The sequence below is a fragment of the Manis pentadactyla genome, chromosome 5 (genome assembly GCF_030020395.1).
Source record: "Manis pentadactyla isolate mManPen7 chromosome 5, mManPen7.hap1, whole genome shotgun sequence".
NCBI lineage: Eukaryota > Metazoa > Chordata > Mammalia > Pholidota > Manidae > Manis > Manis pentadactyla.
Window position 1 is genome coordinate 20060582 of NC_080023.1, and position 25515 is coordinate 20086096.

Here is a 25515-nt window from a genome sequence, read left to right on the forward strand (position 1 = left end):
GTGGTTACCAAAGGTTCAAGGTTAGCTTCTTTACTATCTAACTGTCTAACTTAACTTGCTTATTAAGCTATTATAAAAACAGTCTGATGAATTTTTATTTCTCTCCCTTCTTATTCCTACTCCTCCATTCTTTATATGTTAGGTTTTTTATTCCATACTCTTCTTTGTTTCCTTTGACTGCTTTTGTGAATAGTTGATTTTATTTTTTGCCTTTAGTTAGTATTTGGTTGGTCTGCTTTCTTGGTGTGATTTTATTTTCTCTGGTGACATCTATTTAGCCTTAGGAGTGCTTCCATCTAGATCAGTCCCTTTAAAATATCCTGTATAGGTGGTCTGTGGGAGGCAAATTCCCTCAACTTTTGCTTGTCTGGGAATTGTTTAATTCCTCCTTCATATTTAAATGATAATCGTGCTGGATACAGTATTCTTGGTTCAAGGCCCTTCTGTTTCATTGCATTAAATATATCATGCCATTGTCTTCTGGCCTGTAAGGTTTCTGTTGAGAAGTCTGCTGATAGCCTGATGGGTTTTCCTTTGTAGGTAATCATTTTTCTCTCTCTGGCTGCCTTTAATACTCTGTCCTTGTCTTTGATCTTTCCATTTTAATTATTATATGTCTTGATGTTGTCCGCCTTGGGTCCCTTGTGTTGGAAGATCTGTGGGCTTCCATGGTCTGAGAGACTATTTCCTTCCCCAGCTCGGGGACCTTTTCAGCACTTATTTCTTCAAAGACACTTTCTGTCCCTTTTTCTCTCTTCTTCTTCTTCTGGTACCCCTATAATGCAAATATTGTTCTGTTTGGATTGGTCACACAGTTCTCTTAATATTCTTTTATTCCTGGCAATCCTTCTATCTCTCTCTGCCTCAGCTTCTCTGTATTCCTGTTCTCTGATTTCTATTCCATTAACGGTCTCTTGCATTTCATCCAGTCTGCTCTTAAGTCCTTCCAGAGATTGTTTTATTTCTGTATTCTTCCTCCTGACTTGATCCCTTAGCTCTTGCATATTTCTCTGCAGGTCCATCAGCATGGTTATGACCTTTATTTTGAATTCTTTTTCAGTAAGATTGGTTATATCTATCTCCCCAGGCCCTCTCTCAGGGGTTGTCTGGGTAATTCTGGACTGAACCAAATTCTTCTGTCTTTTCATGGCAAAAGTGGTAGTTGCAGGCAGGTGACGAGTGTATCAACTGGAAGGTCAAAGTCCCTTCCTGCTTGCTGGTTGCCTTGCCCTTCTCCGCCACCTGTGTCAGTTACCTGCACACCAGGAGCAGCATCCGGGTTAATTCCCTGAGCTGCCGCAGGCGGGGCAGCCCAGAGCCCTATGGGGAGTGGCAGGTGTATCGAGTGTGCTCTCCTGCGAGAACGGTGCTCCTCCGCACCTTGCCCCGGCTTCCTCTGCCTGTGCTGGGCGGCTGCATGCCGGTGGCTGCCTCTGGGTCTGGTCCAGGTAGCTTTGCACCTGGAGGAGACTCTGGGCCGTTGCTGCACGTGTGGCCGCTCTCCGGCTGCTCAGCTGATGTGGCAGGGCCCCACCAGCAGGGGAATGAATCGCAGGCTGCTGATCACTGTGAGGGGCTTCAGAGCTGCATTGACACCCAGGGGGCGGGCTGGGAATCCTGAAGTTCCTCAGGATTCCCAGCCTGCTGGGCTGAGTGTACCTGATCAATTCCATCCAGCTGTGAGGCCCCTGTCCTTTTAAGACTTTCAAAAAGCACTATCTTTTTTTTTTTGTCCCAGGAGAGCCGGCTGTGGGGACCCGCTCACAGATTTTACTTTTCCGTTTCCCTATTATCCAGCACACCATGCAATGTATGTCTGCATTCCCAGTGCAGATTAGTAGGGCTGGGCTGGTTATGCAGCAGTCCTGTGCTTCCACGCCCTCCCCGCTCCAACTCCTTTCCTCCTGCCAGTGAGCTGGGGTGAGGGGAGCGCTTGGGTCCCGCCAGGCTGCAGCTTGTATCTTACCCCCATTGTGAGATGCTGAGTTCTCACAGATGTAGATGTCACCTGGCTGTTTTACTGTATCCTCTGGTCTCTCTTTTAGGAATAGTTGTATTTGTTGTATTTTCAAATATATATGTGGTTTTGGGAGGAGATTTCCGCTGCCTTACTCACACTACCATCTTGGCTCCTCCTCCCCCTACCTTTTGTTATTTTATCTAGGCCACATAATAATGGCAACCATCTATCTTTAAATAAGAGGAAGTACTCTTTAACATGAAAACCTTGCTCCTGAGGTCTTTGTTTCTGCTACGGAAGAATGCAGAAATCAGGATAGCCTACATTCTTTAATCAGAGAGTATCTTGAGGTTCTTTCTACAGGACCTTATTAGATTTAGCCAAGGTCTTTGGGAGTTTTATTTAGAAATGTTTTGTATTTGAACTAATTATTTCTAGGGTTCCCTAGGAAAGGCTAGATTTTAGTAAGGTAACTTTGTTAAATTGTTGTCTTAACAATATCAATATTTTGCAAATATACATTTAAGCAATGTGTCTAGCAATAAATTCTTCAGAACACACTTTTTTAACTCAATAATTCCGGGCCCTCTTTCCCAAAGAGGAAAAAATGAAACCATTACTATGTAAATTTATAATATCAAGTTTTTAAAAGTAGTGATTATGAAATTCTTACTGATTTTTTTAGAGACAGCCTCCACCTTCAAGGGTTAATTTGTACTTCTGAAAACTTATTTTTTATTTTTATAGGCTCTTCCAATGGAATGTCTTTAAACTTCAATAATTATTGTAAATACTTTATTTTTTGCAAATATTCATATAAACTTTTTTGTCAACAGACTATTTTTCTCTCCTGTAGGAAGCAACATGGATTGATGACAAAGAATTGCTTATTAAAATAGCTGCAATTGATAATGGTCTAGCATTTCCTTTTAAACATCCTGATGAGTGGAGAGCATGTGAGTATTTAGAACCTATAGATTCTGTAAGTACTCCTTTTCCAGATAAGGTAGGGAACAAAACTTAGGGAGATAACGATAGCAGAGGGAAAATCATTCATTGGGGCTCTGTTGTAGGCACTAGGCTCTGTTGTATTGTTGGCTTATCTTTAGCTGACTAAATCTGGTTTTGGTGTTTTGGCTTGTTTTAGTCTTGTAAAATAAGGTTGATAACTTTCCAGTTTTAAGTTATATGTAACATGGGAATTATCTATTTTAATATTTTGGTAGAATTTTTAATGTTTTGGGTAGCATTCACTTAAATAAAAATTTAGACCCACCTTCCCCCAGTTTAGTGAATGCTACTTTAATTGCCTTACTACTCTCTTCTATGATTAATGATCTGGTTTTCTACATCTTCTTGATCATTTTTAGACATTTTTGTTTTGTTTAAAATTGTCCATATTATTTTGAGTTGTAGATTTATGGTTACAAAGTTTTCTATAGAATACTCTTATAATTAAAGAAATCCCCTCTATGCATAGTAAGTGTTTAGGGGTGAAATGAAATGATGTCTGGAATTTACCTTAAAATACTTGGAGGGAAGGAAAATGGGGATAGATAAAACATTTTGTAAAATTTGGAAATAACTGAATTAGGTTATCCCAAATATGGGAGTTCATTGTACTAGTTTTTAAAAATTTTGTGTATGTTTGAAATATGTGTAATAAATTAAAAAAAGAAGAACCTCTGTATCTATGACTATGCCTCTTTTAAATTCCTACTGTTTATTAGTAGGCTTTTTTTCCCATCATTAGAATTGCTGAAGATTTGTCTGTTGTAAAGCATTGGTATGTTTATTTATTTATTGCCTTTTTTCAGATAACTGGACTTTTATTAATCAGATTTTCAGTTTGTTTGCTTTTTTCTCTGTCATTGATTTGTTTTCTGTCATTATTCTTCTGTTGCATTCATCCTCTTTTGCTTTGCTATGTATTTTCCTCTAGAGATCATTTTGGCTAAACTAAAGGTGCTGCTCTGTTGTTGTCTTTACATATTCATACTTGCAGAGTTTCTTTCTTAGCAGGAGTAATTTAGAAGTACTTAGTTTGATTTAAAAATTTCCAGGTCAGTTGATTTATAAAAGAAAAACAACTGTCCATTGTTATTTTCAAGTTTTATTGCTTTGTGATCTGTGAATATGGCTATGTGAATCTGCTTTTTGAAGTTTGTTCATAATTCCTTTGTAATCTGCTATGTGTCCAGTTTGAAGGACTGTACTTGAAATTTGTTTGGACACAAAGTTCTCTATCTGCTAATTAAAGCTTGTTAGTTGTTAGTCAAGTCATATTCTTGACTTAATTTTTGACCATTTGATCTGTTAATTTTTGAAAGGAAGTTAAAGTTTACTGTGGTTGCGATTTTTGTCAATTTCTTTTTGCATTTCTATGTGTTTTTGCTTTGTATTTTACATGCATAAAGGTCCAGCATTTTATCTTGCTGGTGGTGTCTTGTTGTTTTATTAGTGTGAAATACATTCTGCTTTATCCCTCTTGGTGTGTTTTTTCTTCTCTTATTTTGTTGTAACATTGTTATAGTTCATTTCCTTTTAATAGTATTTACCTAGTATTATGCTCTACTTTTATTTTTAATTTCCATCATTTAAAATATGACTTACAAGCAGCACATAGCTGGGTATTTTTTTTTTTTTACCCAATCTGAGATTTTTTTTTTAATAGGTACACTTAACTGTAGTTTGTCTCAAATTACTGATGTTTGAACTTTTCCTGCTAATTTTTTTCTGTTTATAATGAATTCCAGTTATTTCTTTTTTTTTCCCTTTCTTTTGTTGAACTGACTTGAGATGTCTTTGTTCCATTATTTTTTCTCTCTAATGGTTTGCAATCTATATGCAAATTACACTTTAAAAGTGTTAGGTACCTACAATACATGTTAGAAATTTTACCACACACACAGTTGGGAAGTAAAGGTCTGGAACTTGAAGGAGGAATTGGGATTGAGGGTATAATTTATAAACTCACCTCTGTAGTGGAAGTTGTGGTATTTGCTGTCATCCAGGGTAATCATGGTGAATAAATAACCAAAACTAGGACAGCGTGAGATACTTGAGTATCCAGTAAGTGCTTCATGAATGTTCAGTAAATGAAGGAGAGAAGGGGTTAAGTATAGAATCTGGGAGAATGGTGGCACTGAAGACAAGAGGAAAAGCCAGCATATGAGAGAAGTGGCTTAAAAGAATGTAAACTTTGAGAGAATGGTATATTCAAAGCCATAAAAGAGAAATTCACCGAGTGAGGTGATAGGAAATGGTGCTACTTGCTAAAGAGAGGTGAAGTAGCATGAGGGTTGCAAATGGGCCTTTGTAAATACCTTGCAAGATGACTGGTGGTCTTGGGGGAGGGGGTTTGCATGGCTGTTGTAGAAGTTGAGGGGTAGGGATTGACTGGAAGTGGAAGCCTGCGTAGATTAAGGGCTTTTTCTCTTACGTAATTATGAAGGTTCAAAGGAAATGGGACATAGCTTCAGGGAGATCTGGGGCAGAGGAAAGGCTTTCTTTGGACTGAACTGTGTACTTCCTACAGTGGCCAAAAAGAGAGATAAAGAAGGAAGAAGGAGTGACTCTAAAGGCAGGTTTTTTCTTCAGAGGCTTTTAAATGGTTAGCGCCATCAAAGAGGTTCTCACTGTATACACTCACAGTAGTTTTTGGGTGCTCATATTGTCATAAGGCTTGTACTTGATTACAGGAATCTGAATATGCACCCTCTCTGGAAGATTCCACTACTTAACAAATCTAGTCCCGGCCCTGTGTGGATTTAATGGTTCTTTTGGAAGAAACTGGAATCATGGATCTTTTACCCCTTAAAGCCACTCACCTTTTTCCTATTAATGATTTAGGATTTTAGAACATCATGTATTTACAAACACACACACACACACACACACACACACACACACACATGAATGGTCAATTCCTAATGATTTGTGGCTGAGAGGGCAGGGAAACCTCAGCCATGGTATTTGATCTGGGTGGGGCTGTGAACAAATTCTAGGGATCCCTCAATTTCCAAACTCAGGAACCAGTGATTCGGATACATTTTCTGATATAGAGCTATTTGCAATAAACTCATTATCAAAACTCTTTTTACTGTTTGAAATTCAAAAGTCTAACTAGTTCAGGTAATATATTACTGTGTTTTACCATCTGAGTTGACCATCCAAACTTGGAAGCTGAATAATTTAGATTGCAAAAAATAGTTCTCTAATAATATCTTTCTCCTGTCCTTTTTTTTTTCCATGGAGAGCCTAGGAATTATAGGAAAAAACTAGGGTAAATGGGGGGTCTAAATAAATCATTTCCCTACAACTGATGAGAAGAATACTTATTTCTGCTAGATCCATTTCACTGGGCTTGGCTTCCTCAAGCAAAAGTTCCTTTTTCTGAAGAAACGAGAAATTTGATTCTACCAAATATTTCTGACATGAACTTTGTGCAAGATTTATGTGAAGATCTTTATGAACTTTTTAAGGTAAATAAATTTTTAGTTTTAATTATTGCAGAAAATGAAATAAATCTTAACGTAAAAGAGATTTTCTTAATAGCGCTAATTTGCAGTTTACTGCTTCTGACTTGCAGTAGAACCTGACATGACAGAAAGGAATTAGTGGTTTTACTTTACAGGAGCATAAATTTATGAAGGCCCTCTTACTATAAATATTCTTTGAAGTGAGACTACATTAAAACTTGAATTGTTTTCTTCAAAAGTTGAATTTTTACAAAATTCTCTATAAATTATAATAAATTTATATAACTGTGACCTGCTGTGATTTAATTCTCTCTTAAAAGCCTAAACCCATTGGCTAGAAAGTAATTTTAAATCCTTTCTAAAAGAAGTTGGAACACAGATAAATTATTCTTGTCATTCTAGAGGTATACAAAAATATATCGAGTAAAAAATACTCTTTTCATGTTATTTTTATCTATTAGGAAAGCTTTAAATGTGCTTATGTGCTAAGTGAAGAGTTTGTTTTTAAATATTTGTGTTAAAGATCTTGATTTTTAGAGGTATAATAATGTGTTTTTTTTCCTTTTTGTGGTAGACTGACAAAAGATTTGACAAAGCCACTTTTGAAAGTCAGATGTCTGTGATGAGGGGTCAGGTAGGTCACCTTTTTATGATTTTGTTCATTAAGAGAAAAAAATTATTTGAAACAGTCAACTTTTTTCTCCACTGTGACTCAAAGATACAACTCTCAATACTACCATTTATGCTCAACCAAAATAGCTCAGATGGTTAAAAATGTAGTTGATTTCAATATTATCTTCTGTTGTCTTCTAATTAGATATTTTGACCTTGTTGTGTATTGTTTAGTTAGCCAGTTTTCCCAAACTGTGAATTCGAATTCTTTGTCCTCATTTTGATAAGTATTTTCCTGAGTATTACTCTCTTTTTCATCCTCAGATCCACTTGCTTGGATGTTTCAGTACCAAGTTCTGTTGTCTGTTGATAATTTTTCTTGTAGAATATGTTTGGCCTTTGCTAGAGCAGTCAGTAAATAACCATGTCACCAAGGTTGAGTGCTGATTGGGGAATAAAAGTACTGATTGTAACTCAGTCCTCTCCCCTCTTTTAATAAGAGATGCAGGATGTTAGATCTGCTCCTGTGGGCCTGCTGACTGGGCTGATCTTCAGATGACATCCGGTTCTCTCACTCTATTAATTGTATTTTGATTGCAAATGGAAGACTTGAAATGAAAATAAATTGTACTCTAAACGTTGTCTTTTAGCAACTTACTAAATTTTTCTTCCTAAAATAAGCACTTATTTGCTGCACACCTGTGACAAAGAAGCTCAAATCTAGCTTATTTTTCCTTTTTTTCTTGTCTAGCTTATTTTTTATACTGATTATTAATTATATTTATACCTTTAACAGACTATAATTAAATTAGATAGTCATTTGTTCACCAGAAATTTATTGGTAGAACTAGTGCTATAAACTGTTCTAGTGACTGAGTTAAAGCAGTTAGCAGAGCCCAGTTCCTTCTCTCAGGGAGCTCTTGCCCTGGTGAGAAGGCCAGGGGTCAGGGAAATGAGACCAATTATTAGCTTACGCATCTCTGTGCTTGGCTGATGCGTGCAGTAAGTGAATGGCGAGAAGTAGGCTGGAGCCGGATCATGGAGGGCTTTAAGTACAGAATGTAGATTCCACATGAAAGGGATTGGAACAGATAGAGATTCAGCATTTAAGAGTGTGATGAGACTGATCTTTTTGGAGAGGAGGCCTTATCCTGGGTTTCTTCTATGAACTCCCTAAAATTATGTGCTAAATTCTGTTTATATATGTGTTTTTGGACAGAGGATGGGAGGTTAGGGGGTGCTAGGATTTATTTCTCAGCAAAGAGGACCTGAACTCAACCAAGATTAAGAACCACTGTAGAAGCTGGACAGCGGAGTGCAGATTTGCTCTGGAGATGAGGAGTCCGGGGCCAGAGAGTCCTGCTGGGAGGTGTTCTCAGTAACTCAGGCATGAATGAAGGGCTTAGATGTCAGTGCTTATAATTATGTTGCCAAGTGTTACCATCCTCAACTATATTTGACCCAAATTTTCTGGCATAGATAATTATGCCTTAATTTGACCTTTTGGTTTGAAACAAATCGACTTGATTTACCAATATTCTCCATCTTCTGTAATTATTTTATCGCTAAAAATAGTATCTTTATCTTGGGAATGCCTTTTTTAAAAAATAAAAACCAAATAATTTTATTGTAAGCTTTAGTTGGAAATTAACAAGAGTACATAAGAAATTTATATTTAAATGTTTTTCTGAAAAGATAATGGAAGTGTTCCAGCTTTGAGGTCTATTACAAAGATATACCAGTGGCCTTCTGCTATTTTAGGCTAATTTATTTGTATCCTGTTTCATTCACAAAGGAGTTATGTTATTATACAGATGTGTGTACTAAACTATAAAAATGACAAGCTCAAGATCTAAGGAAAGAAAAAATAAAATGATACCTTAGTTTTATGTTTTAATTTTATCTTGTTTATTTTTTTATTTCAATTTGGTTTTGACCCATCTGATAGCCAAAAAAAATAATGTGCCCTGACCATATTCATCATTATGTAGTTCTCTGGTTTTAGGTGTTTGTTTGTTTGTTTTTAATGAAAATGTGGTCTGAAAAATCAGCTATTGTTTTATATTCTAAAGTACATCAGTGCTTTTTGAAAGAGAGGCTTAACAAACAGAAACAAATAGCAGTAACCTATGTTGTAAACAATAGAATCATTATTCAGCCAGTTCTTTGAGTCAAAATACTTATGTTATTTCTTTTATAATTAATTATCCCTTAAATCCCTCTCTCTTCCAGTTTTGCCAGTTAACTTCATGACTTGTGCCTTCTAGAACCAAGTTTTGCCCTAGTTATAGTAGGTTTCCTGTTTTACACACATTGTCAGTGACATGTTCTAATTCTTCACATAAAAATATGGATTGGAACTAGGAAATAGTATGAAGACATTTCTTTTAAAATCTAGGATTAGTAATGTTTATTAAAGCTAAAGATTTTGAATTTTACATTAAATAGTGGTAAGTCATGATTAAGGTCAGTAAGATCACTGTTCTACCCCTATCTATTTGGAACACTAGACCTCAGAAAAAACTTATTTATCTAAAATATTTTACAAATGATCTGAAAAAAAAGGCAGAAATAATAAATAAACTCTTTTATGAATACACAGTAAACTTATATTCAGTGATTTATAAACCAGAAGATAATTTGCAGATACAGTATAACTGATGTTAAAGAAAATGAAACTAACACTGTAGTACCTCCTGAGTACTTAAGCAGTGGCCGGATATTTATATGTTTATCTTTTATCCTCCCAACAGCTCTGCATAGTTATCTACAGGAAGGAAGTTTTATATGGAGGAAACTTAGCTTTAAAGGGGTTAAGTAACAGGTTGCATCTGTAAAATAAGGGGCTCTGTCTTAGTCTGCAAATCTGCAACATTTAAGAATTGTGTCTGCCTGGGACCCCTTTTCAACTCTCCTCTGAGTTAATCATCTAAGTGTTTTCCTTATATCTTCTCCAATCCCTCTTCCACATTAGACCAGAACAATGTCTCTAAAAGCAAATCTGGTCATATCTCGTATGACTTAAAACTTCCTTGATTCATCAGTGTGTACAGGTTCATGTCCCAACTTTGAGCACAGTCAACAAGACCCTTCACGATCTGCCTTTTTCCAATATACCTGCCTTTCTCTCTCATAATTTTCAGCTTCCCCTGAGCCTGGCCACTCTTAACTGTTCTTCCCCTTTCCTATTTTCCCATTGTCTCTTTTCCTCTTCATCTGGAGAACAGTTTTTCTTTGGAGCTCCAGATTTGCCTTCTTAGGCTCCTCCTGCCACTCAGGGAGTTCTGATTTCCACAGGACTCCCTGGGAATGCACCAGTGTCACATTCTACTCAGAAATTTGATGTTAAACATCCTTATTCTAAAGTTCATATTGGACATCTTACTACTGAAAAGTAAATTCAAAGCAACCATAAAGCAGAATGTTTATGGTTTTATACAGATAGTACAGTGCTTCTTACGCCCAGTGAAGCAGTCTCAAGGAAAGCAAAGTCTATATGCTGACGTCTGTGAGTTGACACCGTCTGTCCTTGACGTATCATATCCCTACTAAGCTAGCAAATATGGCAGAGTTGGAGAATTCTGCAGTGTGTCTCTTCACCTGAGATGTTTATCTATTTCTAAAAATAATCTCCGATTTAAACATAGAAAAATAGATTTGTTCTTTAAGAAATAAAAAGAAATGGGTGGTATGTAGGAAAGAGGATCAGATCCCCTTAGGGCATAGTTTCGCTGTTGAAGTATTTATCACACTATATTACAGTTATTTGTTGATAGGGGCTGTTTTCTGGAATGTAAATGCTTAAGAGCTCACATGACTTTTTTCCTCCTTATCTTCTCTCCTCCCCCATGCAATGCATGCTTAGTAAAGTTTCTTTCATAAATAAACACAACATTATCACGTGTCTTCTCAATTCCCAAATAAATATTAATATTTAGGATACATTTAGGTTTGAAAAATTTTTGCTATTATATATTTGGAAACTGTTAGTCTTGTAGAATGATTTTTATCTTTTTTATGCCATTCTAATTTCCAGATACTCTACAACAATCATGTATTGTTTTTAGTTGGGAAAATATTTGATGTTACACTTAAATTAGTGTGTTTAGACTAACATTTTTGTAATAGAATTTTTAAAACTAAAAGAGGAGATTAACCAGAACATTTCATTCCTTAGCCTTGCCTAGTGCCCACATTTTATTTTCATGGTAAGAAGAATGCTTAAATGTAAAGTTCATAAATTCTTTTTGTCTTGTTATCCAAATATAGCCAGCCTAGAAGATTTTCAGGGAAGAACCTAAAAAGAATCCTAAACCATAAATATAATGAGTAACTGCTGTTGCTAGTAAATGCTTATTTATCTGATGTGTTAAATACTTCACATCCTCTAGGCTCTAAACTACCTAATTTATACTATTCAAACTATTAGGAACTTTACATATTAGTATGTCTTTCTTTTGAAAGCTTTATGCTTATCACTATTAAAATAGTCTGTACCAGAACCAGTAAAATGTATATTACATATTTTCAAATACTTGAAGGAAACATTCTTATTCTAAAGTATATGCCAGAAAGGATTTTAACCTAATTTGTAGGGGAGAAATTAATTAATTAATTAAAATTTTATTTTATATGAACAGAGTAAAATAGGCTACAAGCTACACTTTGAGTTTCATAACTTTAGTTATATGCTCAAGTAGCAATTACAAGAGTATGTTTAAACATGGAGTATTATGTATTTCACTTGCCCTAGTTTTATTTTTTCTGTGAAGAGTAAACTCTTAAATGAACTTGATTTTAAATGGATGCCTTCCCAAGCTCTCCAGCCCATTAGCCCTGCATCATGCTTTCCCATGGCACTTTCACCTTCTAATATTTGGTATAACTTACTTATTATGTGTATTGACTCCTCTTCCTGCTGAAGCATAAGCTCTTGAAGGCAGGGATTTTGTTTGGTATCCCCAGTACTTAGAACAGAGCCTAGCACATAGTAGTAGGCATGCAATAAATTTATTTGATGAATGAGAGGATAAGGGAAGTATTTAGTTAAAAGCAGACTGTTTAGACCAGTATTTGTTTAGGTTCTATGTCAAATGGAGTATATGGAACCATTTACTTTACTTGGATTCTGATTCCATTGATCCTGGATTTGGGTGTATTCTAGAATATTTTAGTTACCAATTGGCAAGAGTTATTTAGTTCTAATTTTGTACATTTGTGTATGTATATGTATGTATGAACATACATTCATCCGTATAACATATTTATAGCAGTTAATCCTCATCATAGTCTCTGTTGGGCATAAATGGGTGGTCATTTTTGAAATGTTGAAAATATCTCTTCTTCTCACAGATCTTAAATCTCACTCAGGCCTTGAGAGATGAAAAGAGTCCTGTCCAGCTGGTGCAGATGCCTTGTGTGATTGTGGAGCGCAGTAAAGGTGGCAGTCAGGGCCGGATTGTCCACCTCAGCAATTCCTTCACCCAGACTGTCCATTGCAGGAAGCCATTTTTTTCCTCCTGGTAGCAGATGTAAGAGTAAGAGAAACAAACTGTTTGGTGTTATTGCATTACTAAAACATTCCAGTAGTATAAATCTGTTAAGAGCTCCATCTGCCAAAACCTTGAATAATGTCAGTCTTTAAAAGGTTATCTTTGAATGTAATCAAAAGTTTACAGTTTTTTTTCCAAATATTAAATTTCTATTTCAGGGAAGAAGTGATATATCTCCTATATTGTATTTTTGTAGAAAATTTTTATTTTATGTCGATGTTAGTCTAAAAGGTAATTTCATGGTTTACACTTTCTGAAATGATAGTAATTACTTTAGAATTCCAGGTAGATAGGTATTTGTTGACTTTGAATACAGTAATTTTCTATATACTTTTTAAATATTGAGAAGAGTTTTCATGCTAACTCTTCTTACATTATAAAAGGCCTTTGAGGGGGAAACTGCTCTTATGAACTTTAACAGAGTAGCTGATAGAAAAACATGTTGCCTTAACTTAAAAAGCTGCTGTTTTAGAACTTGAATAAGTACCCCTAAAGTGACCATTATTAGGCATACCAGAAAATTATATTTTGGTTAAGTAACAGATGACCATTTTCTTTTTTGTATTTCAGAATATTTTTGTTCAGTTATTTTGTTATAGAGAAAGCAATCTCAAGATATCCCCCCTTTTAAAAAAATGGAAGCACTCAACTGAGATTTGAGGTGAATAATGTGAAACTAAGGTAGATCCCCAATATTTTCAAATTCCAAAATAGCATTAAAAATTCCCTTTTGGTTCTTGCATAGGATCAGTTACTTAGTAATTTAAACTACTGATTTTGTTCAATTTAGTACTTCAATTAGTATTAAACTTCACTGAAAAGTAAACCAAACCTCAAAAGTACACAGTGGATTGCATTTTGGGGTCCTAGGACAAAAAGCTCTTAAAAATAATTGTAGTATTTTAGAGTACTTGAAATTACTGATATTACAATTACAGTCAACTTTAGAATATCAGCCCTATTTAAATGGGAACATGACTGATAGAGCCATAAAGTCATTTATATTTGATTTTGAATATAGTATGTCTGCTATCCTAAAAATTTGTAGCACTTTTAAATTACCAAGTGATTTAAATTGAGATGAGCCCAATATAAAGATGTGATTCCAAAGGAGCAAAAATTTCATTCTCTAGACTGCAAAGAAATAACATCACTATTCAGACTAAACTGGGCAGTTTGTAGTCTTGGCCTTTTGTTTTTTAAACTTTCTGTCATGTGATTTTCTTTTTTAATGAAGTGTTTTTGTGTAGAAAGAATTTCCTGGAGGTTAAATTAGGATGGAAGACAGTTCTGCAGTTTCCCCTAACTTCACATCTTTCTCTTGGACTTCATGGATGTGATGAGTGAGAACAGTGCTGCCTTAGTAGCAGTTCATTGGAAACCTGTGTCCTCCTGTCTCCCCAGTCCTCCATGATCTTAATGTTGAGATAGTGGAAAATTGACTGGAAATTCAAAACTCAAGCTACTATCTTTAGATAAGTCCTGGTAATTAAAATGTGCCTTTTCAAGATGTGTTCTTAAAGAAATACGTTGCTATGATGTTGATATGAGTTTCATAAAACAGCCTTTTCAGTACTTTGAGAATTGCCATATTAATTCTTATAATGGAAAACTTAGTAAATTACTACTGTTTTATATCCTAAAATTAAAATATTTTGAAATGGTCTGGCCATGCCAGAAAAGTAAAGTTGAAATATTTAAGATGTGATCACGAGTTAGAGTACATTGGTTATTTTTGTAAATTTTCATGAACTTAATTCTTATTTAAACATTGTGCTAATTTTTTCAGTAAGTATATTTATAGTGTCAAATATGGTAAAGTAAAAGTAATAAAAATCATTGTCTTAAGGCAGATTTCTCCTTAAGTGTGTATATTGAATATTTAGAATGTTTGCAGACACACTTATGTTTGTAAATGATGTCAAACAACCATTTGTTACTCTATATATTCGTGGTATAGTTTAATTTTTTATAATTCCAAAAAATGTATTTACTGGAACTTTTATAATTAGCAACATTTTAATTTTAATTATATGCTACCTTATTCTCCCCCAAATTTGTCATCAATTAAAACTTGTAGAAACATTTCTTTTTGCAAACTTGAAAACAATTTGATTCACAAAAATTTTTTTAAATTCAAAGTTCTGTACTGATGGTGTTAAAACCTTATTTAAAAAATGATGATGACATGTTCTTTGATCAGATTATATTTAAAGATTTATAAAGAGACAAGTAAATTCTTATGTTTCCTAGTCTCCTTTCCCAGAGGTGCTTGGGCAACTGTAAAGAGTTGTGGCAAAGATTCTTAGTGTTGCTCCATTTGACCCAGGAATTCCACTCCTAGGAATTTACCCTAAGAATACAGGATCCCAGATTCAAAAAGACATATGTTCCCCTATGTTTATCGCAGCACTATTTACAATAGCTAAGAAATGGAAGCAACCTAAGTGTCCATCCATAGATGAATGGATAAAGAAGATGGGGTACATATACACAATGGAATATTACTCAGCCATAAGAAGAAAACAAATCCTACCATTTGCAACAACATGGATGGAGCTAGAGGGTATTATGCTTAGTGAAATAAGCCAGGTGGAGAAAGACAAGTACCAAATGATATCACTCATCTGTGGAGTATAACAATAAAGCAAAAACTGAAGGAACAAAACAGCACCAGACTGACCGAACCCAAGAATGGGCTAACAGTTACCAAAGGGAAAGGTACTGGGGAGGGTGGGTGGGAAGGGAGGGAGAAGGGGAATAAGGGGCATTACGATTAGCACACATAATGCTGGGGGGCGCACAGGGAAGGAAGTATAGCACAGAGAAGATAAGTAGTGACTCTGTAGCATCTCACTGTGCTCATGGACAATGACTGTAATGGGGTATGTGGTGGGGACTTGATAATGGGGGAAATCTGGTAACCACAGTATTGCCAATGTGATTGTATATCAATGATACCTTAATAAAAAAGAAAAACACTAGAAAATAGAAAAAAAAAGATTCTTAGTGTTGCTATATATTTCCAAGCCTCTCTTGCAGTTAGTTTGGGGCCATGTCACTGAGTTCCGGTCAGTGAGATGGGGACAAGAAGTAAGTGACTTCCAGATGTGGTAATAAAACTCACTGCTATCACAATCAGCTTTGGAGGAGTAAGCAGAAGGAAAGTAAGGGGACTTGTGATGGTCTGAAAAACCAAAGAATGCAGAATTGGCCAACATACTCAGCCCCAAATGGAGGAGTCTGCAGTAGTGGTGGAGTCTCAACTGAGGGATCCAAAACCATGGTCAGAGGGAGAGGGCTGTCCAGCATTCTTGGCAGCTAGTAAAAGGAGCCTGCAGAAAGTCATGAGGGTCTTAGGGCAACCTGGTCTTCAGAGCTCTCAGAAGTAGCCAGGGAGAGTGCTGAGGCCAGCACGGAGAAACTTGGATACAGAGCACTCAGTGACAATGGAAGGACTCGAGGGGTAGAGGAGAGTAGGTTCAGATACTGATAGGAGAGGGGACCAAACGAGACAGAATTCAGAAAGTACCGAATAGGTACACAGAAAACCATGTTATATAATATTTTGTAGTAACTACAGAAGAGAGAACACTAGAACCATGAAACTAGTAAACTGTCCTGGCCTACCTCACCTCCTACACAGAAATCTTCTAAAAATATAGGAAAATCCAGCTCACTAAACATGACCACATCTTACAATGTGCTTTAATAAAACAGGATAACAATCTGTACAACTTACCACAGAAAGTGCAGATATCACAGAAACAGTTATGAAGCAGAGGAAAACAATTTTTTTAAATGTTGAAGAAATTCAGGAAATGGTAGAAGCTAACTAAGAAAGAACAATGTAACATCAAAATTGGAAAAGCTCAGAAATTAGATGGTCGAGCAATAGGAGGAAATAAAATGAGAGCTGAATACTAGAGTGAAAAATATTTTTCAGAAATAAATTAGAAGGAACATAGAACAAATAGACAACATATCCACCAACTCCCTACAGCAAACATCATAGTGTTTGGGAAATCTAATGCTTTCTATATTAGTTTTCTATTGCTGCTGTATTAAATTGTCACCAACTTTAGTGGCTTAAAACAACGCAAATTGACTGTTTACAGTTCTGCAGGTTAGAAGTGTGATACAGGACTCTCACCGTGTCAGCAGGGCTGCATTCCTTTCTGAGGTTCCAGGGAAGACTGCTTGCCCTCTCCAGTTTCTAGAACCCTCACACATTCCTTGGCTCCTTGGCTTGTAGCCCTCTTCCATCTTCAAAGCCAGCAACAGTGGGTTGAATCCTTTTCTCCTGAAATCTCTCTGATACCAGCTCTTCTGCTTCCCTTGCTCTTTGAGGGACCCTTGTGATGATATTGGGCTCACCCAGATCATCTAGGTACTTTCCCTGTGTTAAGGTCTGTTGATACACAACCTGAATTTCGTCTGCAACTTTAATTCCCCTTTGCCATGCAACATGCTCACAAGTTCTGGAGATTAAAACATGAACATCTCCGGGACTTTTATTCTGCCTTCCACCCTTTCCCTCAGATCAGGTACATGACAATGATGCCTGCTTTCTTGCTGTTTTACTGGAGATCCTAACCAGTGGAATAAGAGCAGGAAAGAGAGGGATAAAGTATGAGGATCAGAAAGTAAGAAACAAAACTGTCATTATTTACTGTTGACATAATTATGCATGGAGAAAACTCAAATATCTACAGAAAATTATTGAGAATTAGCAAGACACACACACAAAATGAACCTTCGCCTTCATTCCATACATAGACCTAAATATAAGAACTGAGGACAGATGGTGTAAAAGAAAAAATTGTTAAGTTGTTCTTCATCAAAAACTTTTGCCCTTCAAAAGACATTTAATGAAATGAAACCTCTAGCCACAAACTGGGAGAAAATATTTGCCAAGCATGTAAGATGAACTGTATCCAGAATTCCGAAATATATAAAGACATTATACAACTCAAGAATAAGAAATAAAATTATTCAATTAAGAAATGAAAAGAAAAGAAATGGACACTTCATAAAAGAAGAGCTATGAGTAGCCTATAAGCACATGAAAAATGCTCAACATTAACATTAGTGAAATGCAAATAAAACCATGAGTGGAAAACATACCTAGCTTATCATCTGGCCATTCCTCTTCTTAGTATTTACTGAAGAGAAATAAAAGCAAACAGCCACATAGAAATGTTCATAGCAGCCTTTTTTGTAATGCCACAAACTGCAAACAACCTGAATTCACCAACAGGTGGATGGATAGCAAGAAATACATACATACATACAACAAAAAGGAATGAACTATTGACACAGCAACATGGATGAATTTCAAAATCATTATGCCAGCTGAAAGAAGCCAGACACAGAGGACACAACTGTATGGTTCCATTGATGTGGAATTTTCCAAAACGAAATTTACTATTAAAGAAAACAGTCCAATGGTGGCTATGTGGGGATCAAGTCAGAGGGAGGGAGGAATTACCTGGGGGCATGAGGAACTGGGGGATGGAGATATTTTGCATCTCAATCGTGGCCTTGATTTCACAGATTGAATACATTTGTCAAAAAATCAAATTGCACAGCTCAGTGTAGGTAGATTATTCCTTGTAAAACAATAATGGTTTACCATCTCAAGCCTAACAAATTTGGGAAAAATTATGAGCCTGACAATTGGAACAATCATTTTGGAGAGCCATATCTAGTAAAACTAAGGATGCAAGTACTCTGTCATAGTAAATGCATGCAGAGACATATACAAGGTTTGTGAACGCTGTAGTGTTTATGGTACTGAGAAACTGAGAACAATGGAGATATCTGTCAGCAGGAAAATGGATGAGTAAGTCGTGGTATACTCATGCAATGGAAGATTATAGCACAGAAAATAATTGAACTCTAACTACATGTATCAAAATGTACCAAACAATGTTGAAGAAAAAGCTGTGCAAGTATTTACACATACCATTTCTGTAAACACAAAGCAGTGCCGTGTGTTCTTTCTTGACGTATGCATACATGTAAGTATACAAAAACTTACATGGACAGGAATGGCCTTCTCCCAAATTCAGAATTGTTACCTCGGGAGTAGGAGGATTTGAAAGCACATGTAAGGGGTACCCAGCATACTTTAAGTATAAAATGCTATTTCTTAATTATCTAAAGAAATAGGACAAGACATCCACATTTGTTAAAACCTGATAGGTGAGTGGTTTTTTTTTTTTTTACATTATTCTCTTATTTTCCACAAGCTTCAATTATTTAAAATTTAAAATTAAGCTTTTACCTGGGAACATATTTACATGAATGTTTTGTCTGCCGCCTTTATTAGTGTGTAGGGCTGCCATAACAAAATACCACAGACTGAGTGGCTTAAACAACAGAAATTTATTTTCCCAGAGTTCCCAGAGTTCTGGAGGCTGGGAGTCCAGAAAAAGGATGCTGGCAGGGCTGGTTTCTGGCCTGCTTCCTTGGTTTACAGAGAGCCGGCTTCTGACCATGTCCTCACATGGCTTTTTCTCTGTGCATGCTTCCCTGGTGTCTCCTCCTCTTGTAAGGACACAGATCCTATTGGATTAGGCCCATCCATATGACCTCAGTTAACCTTAATTATTTCTTTAAGAGCTAGATATAGTCACAGTAAGGGTTAGGGCTCTGCATATGAATTTTGGGGAGGACACAATTCAGTCTGTAACACCACCCAAACACTCTTAGTTGTATCCCCAATGGAAGACCGAAATAGTAGGAACACCCGCCTTTAAGTATTTTCTGAACTGAGGTCTAAAAAGCTTTCTTCTTAATAACGTGTAGAACTTCTCAACCTGGATTTGTAATAATTATTGTCTTCTGAGATAAATTTCTTGCTTACTCCTGAGCTCTTGGTTCTGTTCTACATAGTTATGAACCATAATAGCTCATTTCTCTGTGATGGCAGACACATGAATTTGCTTTAGCCCTTGTTCATTTCCTAAAATCCCAGCTCCTAAATGGGTAACAATTATTGGATGGTAGATACAAGTCACTCATTGAATTCAGCAACATTTATTGGACACTTACTATGTCAGATTCTGTAAATGATAGTATGAATACAAAAATACAAAAAAATGCAAAATGTATAGTAAAATATAGTTTCAACTCTTGTGTTCACTCTTCAAATACTGCCAAAGGGAAAAGGAAACCTGAAAATGGTAATAGGCCAAAAATCAAATATTTTCTAGAGAATAATGTCCTCATCTTTGATTGTGTGTCTTACACCTACATGTTTCTAACTTTGTTTTTTAGATTATCAATTCCTTGCATACAAGAGAGGGAAAGTAAAGTCTTTATAAACAAAATGCTTGACTGCCTTGACTTGAGCTCTTAACATTTTTCTTATTTTTAGTTAGAAGCATATTTTTAGCATCTAGATCTTTCTTGGATTGTGGAGGGTGTAGCTTTCACTCAAGCTCTTGATATATTTAATGTTAATTGAAGTGAGGGAGTAGATAGTCTCCAAAGATGGCTGTCATTAATTCCTTCTCTCTTTGCAAGCACATACTGTTCCACTCATCAGGAAATGGAATCTACCTCTCCTCCCTTTCAATCTGGGCTGGCCTCGCACCTTGTTTTAAACATCAGAATGTAGTGAAAATGAAGCTCTGCCAGTTTTGGGCTTTACCTTTAAGAAGCCGGGCAGAGTCCACCGTGTTACAAGGAAGCCCAAGGCAGTCCTGTGGAGAGGCCATGTTGAAAGAGAAAGGTCATTCCACTCATCACAGTATCATCTCTCCTAAGAAAATCAGCAAAAATTCCTATTATCTATTACACTGACCATATTCAGATGTCCTCAATTACATATTTTACACACAAAATACATAGTTTACAGCTAGTTTACTTGAGTTGGGTTCCAATTAAGTTTTATTCATTGCACTTTTTTAAAATTGGAGTATTGTTGACATACAATATTATATTAGTTTCAGGTGTGCAACATAGTCATTCAACATTTATACATATTATGCTCACCACCATGAGTGTAGTTACCATCTGTCATCATACAAATTTATTACAATATTATTAACTGTATTGTCTATGCTGTACTTTTCATCCTCTACTTACAACTGGGAGTTTGTGCCTCTTAATCCCCTTCACCTATTTCACCCATCTCCTGACACCCCTTTGCTCTGACAACCAACAATTCGTTCTCTGTATTTATGAGTCTGTTTGTTGTTTTTGAAAATTTTGTTTGTTTTGTTTTTTAGATTCCCATCTTCATCACCGAGTTCTTTTTAGGTTTCATTTTTGTTGATGAGTTGGTTTTCATTGAGCAAATGTATTAATCTGTTACAGTATCAAAAGAATATTGTCATGAATGATACTAAACATAGAATCTCAAGAACAAAATTCTTAACTTGCAACAATGTCTGATTTGACTGTGAGCTTTCATTCATTGCTATGAGCTATTTTGCTTTTACTCAGTGCTTCTCATGTAAAGATCCCTAAGTGTTACGTGGGCCCATGGATCAAACAGTGAAAGTATGTAACAAATATTGCTTAATTTATCAGCATCATTTTATTCAGTAAGTTTTGCCTGCTTCAGAATACATGTAAAATCTTTGAGAAAAATAAATCCTTAAGATTTAAAGTTTTCATTGAAACACTAAGTAATGCAATAGATTTAACGTTTGTTATTTCAAAATACTATAAACTTATGTTCTAATATGGTCATCTTCTAAATGGAAGGTATGCCACAATCTTCTTTTGACTAAGAATTTGGAATTGGAATAGACCTGTATTTAAGTCCTGGTTCTGCCCCTTATTAGTGAATTCCGTGTCCTTGGGCAGATCTTGCAATTTCTCAGACCATCTTTCTCTCCACATATAAAATACATGAACTAATGACAATCTCAGAGGTTTATAACAAGGACAAAATAAGGTATATTTTGTGAAAGCGTACAAATTCTTTTAGTTATAGATTTGGTTTCTATCTGAGCAGCTGGCTGTGTGTATTAATGGCACTTGTGGATTTGGGGTTTTAGATGATGAAATAAGGAATACATCTGTGTTTATGGGTTTGGATTATTGCATAAAGAAAGTATCTGCACATGCAAATTTCCAGATTTGATATCGTCTTTCCTGGAGCATGGTGACAGATTTGGAATCAAAAGGCTATTTTAAAGTTTTCTGTTGTGTGACACATGGGGTTGGAGGAAAAGGCACCTGAGGTCACTGGATAGTGGAGATTTATCCAAACCTGACTCCCTGAGAAACTTAAGCAACATTTCAAAAGGTATTTATTCAGGATCCTGATGCCCTGTTCCAGCCAGTGAAATGCTGGCCTGGCAGTCAGTGGCTGGTGCCTCCGCATGTCTTGTTACCTTGTGGGTTTTCTAAGACCTGGAAATTGAAGGAAGGTGATATTTTTAAAAAAGCAGCTAATGTACCCTGTACACAGAAATGTGTTGATTTGGCCTTTGACTCCAGGAACCCTGGTTGCTCAGCTCTGACTACACAATTCCCATGTGATAGTTAAGCCTCCTAAAGCCATTAAGACTTGTGGAAACTACAGAAAAATCAGGTAGTCTTGACTTTCCCAAGTCAGAAAGTTGCATAAACATTTAGGGCTGGTCCTGTGGCTGCCTGAACCAGTTTAACCAGATTCAGTGATGCTTATGCCTGAATGCTTGTCAGGGTGAATAAGACTGCCTTTTATCTTGATGTGGCTTTGGGAACAATCCAGAAAGCTATTCTATCCTTCAAGTGTTTATTTTAAATTGTGCTACTTAAAGGTACTCAGGTACTGCATTTAAGCCAAGGTACTGGTTTAAACTAAGGTCACTACTGCCCTGTTTCTAAGCGATTTAACATCTAGCTACACTTGCTGTCTGTGCTGTTGGTGAGGAGTTGGCAATGCATACTGTAAGGTAAAATCGAGCTGAAATGACCAGGTGAGGAGGCAACAAAGGAACCAAAAGTTTAATAGGGCACAATCCTGGACGATGTTTGCCGGTCTGGTTAGTCACAGGCCAGAGAAGTCATGCCCAGCAGGGCAGGCAGTGAGTTTATAAAGAAATTAGGCAGAGGGAGAGCATAGGTCTACAGTGGCACGAGGATTGGCTAGCCTAAGGCATGTGTCATTGGCCTTTACAGTAGACAAAGGACTAGAAAGTTACTACTCCTTTTCCAGGTTGGGAGGGGACAGCAGCCGGGGATTTTGGCGTGTCATCAGGCCTGAATCTGTTGGTCTCTTTCACTTACTAGGTCAGGGTTGGGGGCTTTGCTGCCTCCTTTCCTTATTTGGTGAGGGCTGAGCTCGTCCAACGTGCTCACCCCTCCCTCTGGTGCCTCCAGCCTTACATTCCTGCCTTTTGGTTATAATGGGCGCTGACTCCATCTGGCTACTTCTGGCTGAGGAGGGGCAGTGTGGGCAGCGTTAAGGCTGGTGGGAGGCCAGAGGCTTGGAGGGAAGGGGCGAGTACTGATGTACCAGCATAGTCTTGTGCACTTCCACCATCTGACCTCCCTATCGGTGGCCGGAGTTCCAGCAGATATGTTGTCCTTGTCTCTCAGGACAGACATATCCAGCATGATTACCCAGGCTTTGCCCCACCCAGTACTGTTGTCCGGAAGATGAGAGACAGACTGAGGCTCGTTCGTAGTAGGCAGCCTGGACAAAGGAATGGAAAGACGAGCATTTGGTGGGACAAGTGGGTATCTTTCCTTGGGGATTTGGTGGACAGTCTTGTATCCAGCAAATGGTCTTGCCGACTCCTCCTGGGCAGGCAGTTTGGAAATCTCTTAACATTATAGTGGCCCAGTACAACTGGTCTCCCTGCTGACAAGGTATCTTTTGAAAGTAGCATGTCTGGGGGACCAGTTGGTGTAGTTGGAGCATACCCGATATGACACACTGGTTACAGACCCAGTTTGCCAGAGCCAGATGGGTCATTGTGGCCAGCACCAGAGCGAGTAAGGTGCAAACGGAGGGGCCCTGTCTCTCTAGACCTCCACCTATCATTACTGGGCACTCGTTTAAGCCTGGAGATGTGATACCATGGGGAGTGTCCCAATAGCTTGGCAGCCATGGGAGTGGTAAGGATCACCGTGTATGGTCCCATCCACCGTGGGTGGAGTGACCGAGGTTGGAGTTCTTTAAGAAGGACTTCGTCTCCTGGCTGTAGAACCTCCATGATTCCTGGATCTGAGGGGGAGGTGGGTTGAGGCAGGAACTGGTCTGCATGTTCCCTGAGGAGATGTCTTGGGGCTGAGAAGTAAGGTAGGTAGGAGGCTAGAGGGGGTGGAGTTGTAGGCAGGCCTGTGTTTAGAAGGAAGGGTCTACCATACATTAACTCAAAGGCACTTAGTCCGGTGGGTCCCCTAGGGACTGCTTGCAATCAGGTGAGAGCAATTGGGAGTAGGTATGGCCAGGAGGTCTTTACCTCTAAGGAGAGTTTGGTAAGTTGATCCTTGAGAAGGCCATTGGCCCTTTCCACCTTACCCAAGGATTGAAGGTGATAGGGTATGTATAGTTTCCAGGAGATATTTAGAGAGTCAGCCACCAGTTGTGTGACCTTTGAGATGAAAGCTGGTCCATTGTCCGACTGGAGCAACATCGGGAGGCCAAAACGAGGGATGATGTGTTTCACCAACATCTTTGCTACCACTGACGCAGTCTCTTGGCAGGTAGGAAAGGCCTCGATCCAACCTGAGAATGTATCAACTATGACCAGTAAATATCTGCGCTTTTTGTGTCTAGGCATGTGGGTAAAATCAATCTGCCAATCCTGTCCAGGTAGTGCTTCCTGCAGCTGGTGGAGGGCCACACAGTGTTTGAGAGCACCTTGAGAAGAAACATGATGACAGGTGGTACAAGCCATATGTACCTGGTTAATGGTCTTTCAGAGCCCAGGTGGGGCGAAGATAGGGGAGAGAAACCTGTACGTAGCCTCTGGACCAATATGGAGGAATTGGTGAACTGTAGATAAGATTTCCCTGGCCTGGGCCTGGGGAAGGGCTATCCTGTCTTTAAGATGTATCTATCTCTGTTGTCCAGCCATTCCACCCTGGTCTAAAAGTTGTTTTTCCTCTCTGGAATAATTAGGAGTTACAGAGGGGGGGAGAAAAATACCGGGGAATAACCAGGACCTGAAGTTAGTTGTCGGGCAGTAGTATCGGCTAGAGCATTTCCTTTAGTGACCGGGTCAGTACCTGTCTGGTGTCCCCGGCAATGAGCAATAGCCACCTCCTTGGGTTCCTGTAAGGCCTGGAGTAGGTGATGAATTGTTTTACCATTTACAATCGGGGCCCCTCGGGTAGTGAAGAATCCTCTTTCCTTCCAGATTGCCACACGGCTGTGTGCTATTAGGAAAGCATACTTTGAGTCAGTATAAATGGTTACCCTAAGACCCGCCGCCAACTGTAAGGCTCAGGTGAGGGCTACTAGTTCTGCCTTTTGGGAGGTGATCCCCATCGGCAGGGGAGCCACCTCCACTATTTCTGAGGAGGAGGAAATTACCACATAGGTCGCCCACCTGCACCCATTTGAATCCCTGACTGAGCTTCCATCCATGAACAGAGTTAAGTCTGGGTCAGTGAGAGGCTTGTCCTAGAGACCCTCGCGTGGGAGTCGAAGGGTTTCCACCAGCTCCGTGCAGGAGTGGCTGGGCATGGCGGACGAACCTGAGGGAGGAAGGAGGGTGACTGGGTGTAATGATGGTGACACCTGTAAAGTTAACTGGGGGTGTTCAATAAATAGAAGGTGAAATTCTTGCACACGTGATGGTCTGAAAGAGGCCAAGGATTTGTGGCCCAGAAGGTCCTGTAAATGAGAAGAGTGTACGTTTATCACCTGTAGGAGGGTTGGTTTCAGAGCTTCCTTGGTGAGGCACGCTGCCACTGCCAGGGCTCTAAGGAAGGGTTGCCAACCCTTAGC

At 37.9% G+C, this 25515-nt stretch overlaps 1 protein-coding gene across 3 annotated transcripts in view; it reads left to right on the top strand.

Annotated features, from left to right (window-relative positions):
• PI4K2B (phosphatidylinositol 4-kinase type 2 beta) overlaps positions 1-13048 on the top strand; it is a 33381-nt gene extending 20333 nt beyond the window's left edge. For 2 of the 3 annotated variants that reach the window (XM_036920989.2, XM_036920987.2), the window contains 4 exons: positions 2817-2916; positions 6311-6444; positions 7016-7075; positions 12406-13048. In XM_036920989.2, coding sequence (XP_036776884.2) covers positions 2817-2916; positions 6311-6444; positions 7016-7075; positions 12406-12579 — 468 coding nt within the window. In that variant the 3' untranslated portion in view covers positions 12580-13048. The remainder of the gene's footprint in view (positions 1-2816; positions 2917-6310; positions 6445-7015; positions 7076-12405) is intronic. The other variant, XM_036920988.2, reaches the window with a different exon arrangement.
• The last annotated feature ends 12467 nt before the right edge of the window (positions 13049-25515 follow it).